The 8519-nt window shown below is 44.1% G+C and overlaps 1 protein-coding gene across 2 annotated transcripts in view; it reads left to right on the top strand.

Moving 5' to 3' along the window:
• Nucleotides 1–8519, top strand: part of camkk1a (calcium/calmodulin-dependent protein kinase kinase 1, alpha a) — a 70041-nt gene that overhangs the window by 56310 nt on the left and 5212 nt on the right. The window contains exons 14-16 of one of the 2 annotated variants that reach the window (XM_076275343.1): nucleotides 4028–4156; nucleotides 4547–4650; nucleotides 8137–8187. In XM_076275343.1, coding sequence (XP_076131458.1) covers nucleotides 4028–4156; nucleotides 4547–4650; nucleotides 8137–8187 — 284 coding nt within the window. The remainder of the gene's footprint in view (nucleotides 1–4027; nucleotides 4157–4546; nucleotides 4651–8136; nucleotides 8188–8519) is intronic. The other variant, XM_076275344.1, reaches the window with a different exon arrangement.

Below are 8519 nucleotides of genomic sequence, written 5' to 3'. Positions count from 1 at the left end.
TGTATAGTTAAAGGAGAATTCCGGTGTGATATTGACCTAAAGTGTGTTGAAACATGATACCGAGTGTGAACGTATGTCTCATAGCCCATCTCGGCTTGTCCCCTGCTTGTCTGGCGCTAGTTAGCCGATGCTACCAACAGCTTTTTCAATGGTGGTGCTTCGGCATCGGGCTAGCCATGCAAATAAATCACTGTTTTACACCATTTACGAGGCTCAATGTATCTCCACACTTCATTGGTAGACTTCCGAGGGCCCTGACATTTAAAACGAGACATTGAGAACTTTGAAAAAGCACTGGTAGTTTACTTACAAGACGATTTATGCAGACAGTATCTTCACGAAGTTTAGCATTTGCAGCCATCTTGAATTTAGTCATGATAAGTCGAGCGACGAGTAAGAATGAACAGGTATGATCAGATTCCAAAAATAATTCAGTGGAAATGCATGGATTCCAGTTTCTTCCAGTAGCAGCAACTGGAATCCATGCATTTCCACGGAATTATTTTTGGAATCTGGGGGCGTATTACAGAAACTTCCTAACTCGAAAATCCTATCTTATCTGTTTGGTAACTACGGTAACAAGGGTTAGGATCGGATTTAGGAAAAAAGTCATTACAGAACGGCCGATCCTAAAGTCAGTTTCTTATCTTAACTCCAGATAGGAAATGTGTATTACAGAAATATCCTAAGTTACCAAAATCCTAAATAAACTGTCCTAACTTTAGGATGACCCATCAGCTCTCCTAACTGTCAAATTACTGTTACAAATAAGCGAGATGGCAGCTCTTTTGTTACATGTAGCGCAGGTACTGTCTGTATAAATCGTCTTGTAAATAAACTACCAGTGCTTTTTCAAAGTTCACAATGTCTCGTTTTAAATGTCAAGGCCCTCGAAGTCTAACAATGAAGTATGGAGCTACTTTGAGACTCCTAAATGGTGTAAAACAGTGATTTATTTGCATGGCTAGGCGGATAACTAGCGCCCGATTTCTGAGTGCAGGGGACAAGCCGAGATGAGCTAGACATAGCTAACGTTACGTTCACACTCGGTATCATGTTTCAACACACTTTAGGTCAATATCACACCGGAATTCTCCTTTAACAGAGGTGGCAAAAGCCATTGGTGGATTAGCGCGACGTTACATCAAGTTTCCAACGGGTAATGAACTCCACATTTAATTATTATTATGATAGCTGCTAGCTGTCAGTTGTGAAGTGAGGTGATCCAACAACAAGTTCCATCTGTTGGTACTTGTAACAGACAAAAATGCTGAACGTTGATGCTAGATCGCCTACTTAGGATATCTTAACCTGAGATAAGATAGGATTCCTAAATTAAGATAGGATATGTTTCTGTAATACCAAATTGAGAAAAATCCTATCTTACACTTCTCCTTTTAGGAGTTAAGATAGGAAGTTTCTGTAATACGGCCCCTGATCCCTTATCATACCTGTTCATTCTTACTCGTCGCTCGACTTATCGTGACTAAATTCAAGATGGCTGCAAACGCTAAACTTCGTGAAGATACTGTCTGCATAAATCGTCTTGTAAGTAAACTACCAGTGCTTTTTCAAAGTTCTCAATGTCTCGTTTTAAATGTCAGGGCCCTCGGAAGTCTACCAATGAAGTGTGGAGATACATTGAGCCTCGTAAATGGTGTAAAACAGTGATTTATTTGCATGGCTAGCCCGATGCCGAAGCACCACCATTGAAAAAGCTGTTGGTAGCATTGGCTAACCAGCGCCAGATTTTGGAGTGCAGGGGACAAGCCGAGATGGGCTATGAGACATACGTTCACACTCGGTATCATGTTTCAACACACTTTAGGTCAATATCACACCGGAATTCTCCTTTAAAATAAATAATACAGAGCTCGTTACTGTGGTGATGCTAGGACAGACATGGTGGTTGCATAGCTTAATAAAAGTTGATAGGTTAAAAGTAGACCGTTTAAAATGTAGATAGTTTAAAAGTTGAATGTAGATAGTTGTTGATATAGATAGTTGTTGATAGTTGTTGATATACAGCTAGTTTAATAGATAGATAGTTTAATGATAGTTTAAAAGTAGACCATTTAAAAGTTGAAGGTAAATAGTTTAAAAGTTGTTGACAGACTGGAAGTTTAAAGAATGTTGATATTCAAATAGTTTAATGGCTGTGTATAGGTAGATATTTGATGATAACTGAAAGTTGTAATGGCTCTAATGTTTGCTAGCAGTTATGCTAACATTTTTAACTATGTTAACCATGCTACTTAGCTAACTTAGCTAATGTTTTCTAGCAGTTTTGTTAAAAATGCTAACTATGTTAGCAATGCTAACATGTTAACTATGTTAACCATGCTACTTTGCTAACTTAGCTAATGTTTTCTAGCAGTTTTGTTAAAAATGTTAACTATGCTAACAATGTTAATTATGTTAACCATGCTACTTAGCTAACTTAGCTAATGTTTTCTAGTAGTTTTGCTAAAAATGCTAACTATGCTAGCAATGCTGACTATGCTAACCATGCTATTTAGCTAACTTAGCTAATGTTTTCTAGCAGTTTTGCTAAAAATGCTAGCAATGCTAACATATTAACTATGCTAACCATGATATTTAGCTAACTTAGCTAATGCTTTCTAGCAGTTTTGCTAAAATCTATAAATGCTAACTATGCTAACATGCTAACTATGCTAACTAGCTACAGTAGGTAGGAGTCATAGTTGATGACAAGTGACAGTTACAATGGCTGAACAGTTAAAAAGTTCAGTAGTTTAAAGGGTTAAATTGTTTAACAGTAGATTATTGTAGTGGGGACTTTTATTTTGAAACAGTTTTGGGCAGAGGAAACAGTTGAATAGGATGTGTAGTCTTAATTGACCCAGATTGTATGCTTAAAGCCTGAGGCTGCAGGTGGCCTGAACACCTGGCATAGGATTCTAATTGCTTAATGGCCGTATTATGATATCACAATCGGCAATGTTAAGTCTATGAGGATTTTTAAAAAGATTTTCTTTAATAATTTAAAAAGTATAAAAGTTTCAAAGTTGAAAAGACATAGCCGCTTGGTCCGTTTGAAGACCTACAGTACGTTACAAAGTTTGAATGAAGTTTCTAAGTTAAACTGTTCAAGAGAAATTGTGTACGGAAAAAGTGGTAAGTGGAATAATAATAATAATAAGTTGCCTAGGAAGAACAGTACAGTGCATTTTCATGCACTGTAATAAGAAGTGTCCGGATTTCAATAGAGGGGATGCATCCCATCTAACAAAGGATACTCTGAATACAGTCCAAGGACACACACACAAGAGACCCACCTGGGTAAATGACCATATAAAGCTGATTTACTTATATACTAAAGCTGAATACTTTCAGAGCTCCTCTGCAGACAGAGGTTTATGTAGCCCATGGTGTGTTGGTGGATGCCCTAACTACCCCTGCGTCTTTATGCGTATCTGAAGGCCCATGGTGTGTTGGTGGATGCCCGAGCCACCCCTGCATCTTTATGCGTATCTGAGGGCCCATGGAAACGTGCCATGGAATGCTGGGCCATTGCTGACAGTTTATGTAAATGTGTGTTGTCACAGAGCCAGATGCAGATGCAGAGTCTTCTCTCAGTTCATGTGCCGGGATGCAGAACTGTATGTTGTGGCTTGGGGTGGAGGTGGAGCTGTATGTGGTGTGTTGGGGTGGAGGTGGAGCTGTATGTTGTGTGTTGGGGTGGAGGTGGAGCTCACTTGATTTTGTGTGTGTTCTGGCTGGAGGTGTTATTGGATCTGACATTGTGGGCTTTCACTGGAAGATCAGGAAGATATAAAGCATATCAGGCTGTTCCAAATGCCCAGTATTACAGGGGAATGACATTGTCAAGTAGTTTGGACCATAAATCTTATTAATGGGCATGTCACTGGATATATCATTTAACCCCTATGATTTGAGTTGCAACAGTTACTGCACACCAGTGTGTGTGTGTTGTGTTCTTGCTGATAATTACTTGCCTGCGTGTTTGATGTGTGTGAGTGACTGTGGTGTGTTTGATTGATAGCTGGACCCGTGGGTGACGCAGAAGGGAGCAGACCCGCTGCCTCTAGAGGAGGAGCACTGCTCTGCTGTGGAGGTGACAGAGGAGGAGGTGCAGAACTCGGTCAAGTGTGTGCCCAGCCTGTCTACTGTGGTGAGTTGTGTGTGTGTGCGTGTGCGTGTGCGTGTGCGTGTGTGTGTGTGTGTGTGTGTGTGTGTGTGTGTGTGTGTGTGTGTGTGTAGGTGTGTCTGTTTGTGTGTGTGTGTGTGTGTGTGTGTGTGTGTGTGTGTGTGTGTGTGTGCCTGTCTGTCTGTACGTGTGTGTGTGTGTGTGTGTGTGTGTGTCTGTACATGTGTGTCTGTCTGTATGTGTGTGTGTGTGTGTGTGTTTGCACAAGACAAGCATGTGTGTGTTACAGTGGCGCAAAGATGGTTTCATCCTGATTGCGTCATGCTCTCCTGCTGTAATGATTTTTCTGTGTGTGTGTGTGTGTGTGTGTGTGTGTGTTTTCCTCTGCCCTGTGCCCCGGTACCTCTGCGTCAGATCCTGGTGAAGTCCATGCTGAGGAAGCGGTCGTTTGGGAACCCGTTTGAGTGCCCGAGCAGGAGGGAGGAGAGGTCCATGTCCGCCCCTGGAAGCCTATTAATGTGAGTGTGGTGACCCATCTCATTACTGCTCAACCTCAAGCCCCTGGGAAACACACACACACACACACACACACACACACACATATATACATGCATTGAAACAATGTATATTACACAACATACATACATACACACACGTACAAACACACACACACACACACACACACACACACACACACACACACACACACACACACATATATATATATACATGCATTGAAACAAACATACATACACTCAGGTACAACAGCTCCTCCTTTGCCATTTCTACAAAAAAAGCTTCATGGAAAAACAAAATAAACCATGCACACACACACACACACACACACACACACACACACACACACACACACACACACACACACACACACACATACATGAACGCACACGCACACACACACACACACACTCTTACACACACAAACACACACATACCTTTGGAATTCGAACCATCCTCTATCTGTAGTTTATTGGATTCTTAGTCTATTTCCATTGGCTCTATGTGCCAAGAGCTTCTCATTCCCTCAGTCCACTCCAGTCCAGTCCAGCTCGAGCTCTGTCCATCATCTAATTCTCCCTTCTGACCACAGCTCCAACTGCTGAATCCCGTTTCCATGGCACCTTGACTCTCTGACATTTATTTTTCACGGTGAAGCAGAGAGACGCTGTGTGAGACTAGTCATTTATTTTCTTGTCGCCGTCATTTTGCACATGATGAGACGAGAACATTCTGGATGTTCTGCGCCGGGAAGAGACTCAGGTCAGCCAGCACCCCTGGGCTCTCTCTCCTTGACCCCTGGCTCATCAATAATCAAGACCAAACGCCTTTTAAGGCGAGAGGAAACCTCGGAGGCGGAATGTTCTAGACTCCGTGGACCTGTCCTGACTTCATCAGCCACATTCCTTAAATCCCATCCTCCCAGAGTGCTGTCTCACCGACTCACCTTACGGAGGCTCCTTGCCTTGTTTGGTGTGTAAATGCATTCCCCCGACACCCACGCAGACTAAGACTGTACACACATCCATATGAATGTGTGTGTGTGTGTCCACATGTCAGTGGAGCTTACGCTGCGGGCAGTTTTACATACAACTGCTTTTCTTCCTCCTTCTATGCTTTCTTTTCTGTGATTTTTCTCTTGCTCTCTCGCTCTCTCTCTCTCTCTCTCTCTCTCTTGCTCTTCACATACACATTTTTTCAGTTCCTATTGTTGTGTAGCAATTGCAGACAGACCCCTCTATCTTTTTCTTTCTCTCACTCTCTCTTTCTCTCTGTCTCCTTCGCACACAGTCTTTTTCATGCCTTGCCAAAGGTATTGTCATTGCCTCTGCTTCAGTTTTCTTATTTTCTTTTTGTCCCTCCACAACTGGAGTCTCTCAGGGGAGCCCCCTCTGTCTCCCTCCCCCAGCACAGAGGCCTTCTCTGGGGAAGCTGTGTCGTAATCAAGATAGCCGCTGCACAACACTACACCTATCATAGGCGCAGATCTCTCTCTATCAGTTTAATTCAGTTGTCTCATTACGACAACAGTGTTCTGACCGACAAAGGCCAGTGTTTTCTTTCTCATCAGCATCTCTGTCTTTAGCGGGCAGCATAGAGGAAAGTGCTCTGCAGGCATGATGGTGGACAGGAAAGCAAAGCAACTACCAGACTTATGATAGTGATCAGGGTGTTAGCCTGTGTGCTAAACATAGCTGTTTGTGCAGTCACACACAAGGCCTTTTGAAAGCCGTTGTTGACTGAAAACATGTACACGGCACTATCAAACACAGAGTCTGTGTGGTCAGTCTGGGGCATCTTCTGCATGGCGGATTGGGCAGGATATCCGGGACGGTGTGCCATTCCGGAGTATCAGTTTGCTCTGTTTTGGCACTATCACTCATGTTTAAATAGCCTGTATTTGACTTCCCATTCAACAGAAGCCTGTTTGTGATCTTACATGACAGAGATGTTAGGATCACGCCATTGCACCGAGACAAAGCAGCTGATTTGGCAGAGACAAGTATTGTTGTTGGCGTGGGTCACAGGGAAGCTCCCAAAACATTACACAAAGCCCTTCACTGGACGTCTCATATGAGCATATGGGCTGCAGTTGTGTTTGTTTACAGTGAGTAAAGCAGGTGGGTGTGGCACTAGGACAGCAGTGTTCTTCCCCGGGAGTCCTTGGAAACTCCCCAACTTTACAGAGGCGCCACACCGCCCCCTGCTGGACACGGCCACTGCCTGCACCCATGTGGAGTTCTTATTGGAGGCCAACTGCTAGTGTCGAGGGTATCTTCAAATCTTTATGCAGTGTGAATGTGAACATCATGAGTCATCCAGAACTGCTCTGGCTTCACTCTATTCTATTGTGCCTGTTGGATAAAGATCTCAGTCCAGCCTTATGCAGTTTATTGTCAACATGCAAGTGCGTGCCTTAGCCTGAGTCACATGGATTTTGTCCTTTTCAAACCAACCTCAGTTAACCTTACCTGTTATTGATTTGCATTTATCCCAGCAAGTGGGAATCCCTTAAACGCAAAGCAAATAGACAAGGCTGTGTGACTTGATAATGGACTGTCAGGACTGTGGAAGGGACGTGTCAGATGCTGTTGATGTTGGACAAATATGGGTGGAGAGAGAAGCGCTTGGTGATGCTTCACAAATGTCACTCATGTTTGCTGTGCTTCGGGGGGTATCTTAGGAGAGTGTGTGTGTGTGTGTGTGTTTCAAGCGAAACTGTGCGTGTCTTCTCGCTGGCTGACTCACTCGGTCATTACCTCGGCGTGTCGGTGAAGTGTGTGAGCCGGGGACAGGGGCGACAGCAGGTGATCTCCTCAGCTGTTTACCTTTGCAGGGAGTGGCAGTCTCCTCTCACGCATCTATCAAGTTGGATTTAGCAATTGAGACTTTCTCTGCTTTGGGGGACTGATGTGTTTTTCCTTGGTGGGGAAACAGGATAAAAACAACAAGGTTTGTGGTCTCCGGAGGAGGGTGGGGTTGGGTCTAAGTCGACACTGATGGAGGGTTGTGAAACGCTGCTGAAATGAAATGCAAGAAGAGGAGAAGAGAAGATTCTTTTTTCCCCTCGTGGTTGAAACTGTCTTCACCGCCTCTCCATCTCTCACACATTATGTCTGTCACTCTTGCCATCCGTTTCTCTCTCATCTATTCTCTCTCTCTCTCTCTCTCTCTTATCATTCATCACTCTGCCTACCTGTCAGGATGTCTCCCACTCTCTCTCATCATCTCTCTCTCCATCTCTCAGTTTCTTACTCTCTCACTTTCATCATCTCTCTCTCTCTCCATCTCTCAGTTTCTTACTCTCTCACTTTCATCATCTCTCTCTCTCTCCATCTCTCAGTTTCTTACTCTCTCACTTTCATCATCTCTCTCTCTCTCCATCTCTCAGTTTCTTACTCTCTCACTTTCATCATCTCTCTCTCTCTCCATCTCTCAGTTTCTTACTCTGTCTTTCTCTCTCTTCTTTTTGTCCTCCTCCACTACAGGGACTCGTGGCCGTTTCGCCCCTCTCTAAAAAAACTCCACCCCTCCTTAAGGTAACTTGGTGTAGTTTGTGTGTGTGTGTGTGTGTGTGTGTGTGTGTGTGCGTGTGTATGAATATGTGTGAGTCTCCGACGCAATATCCGCCCAAACACACCCAAATCCCTGCGCACCCCCCCCCCCCCTTCCATATGGTACCTATGCGCCGGTGTGAATCCCCCTCCCAGGCAAGGAGGTGACATCCCTCAGTCTTCTGCGCCCTTTCTCTGTTGGCCAGGTATCCATCCCTTGTGGTTGTGGCCCCGGCCTGCTGCTGACCCGTGGTCAGTCGTGACATGTGCCTCTGCTCTGTGTGTTCTGTGCTGTTGTGTCGGCCATGCTGGTCTAC

The sequence above is a fragment of the Alosa pseudoharengus genome, unplaced genomic scaffold (assembly GCF_046254945.1).
Source record: "Alosa pseudoharengus isolate Yale_2024_CS ecotype anadromous, Long Island Sound unplaced genomic scaffold, YU_APseudo_1.1 YU_APseudo_1.1_scf_8, whole genome shotgun sequence".
NCBI lineage: Eukaryota > Metazoa > Chordata > Actinopteri > Clupeiformes > Clupeidae > Alosa > Alosa pseudoharengus.
Note: the sequence above shows the minus strand (reverse complement) of the source record. Positions and strands in the feature narration are given on the sequence as shown.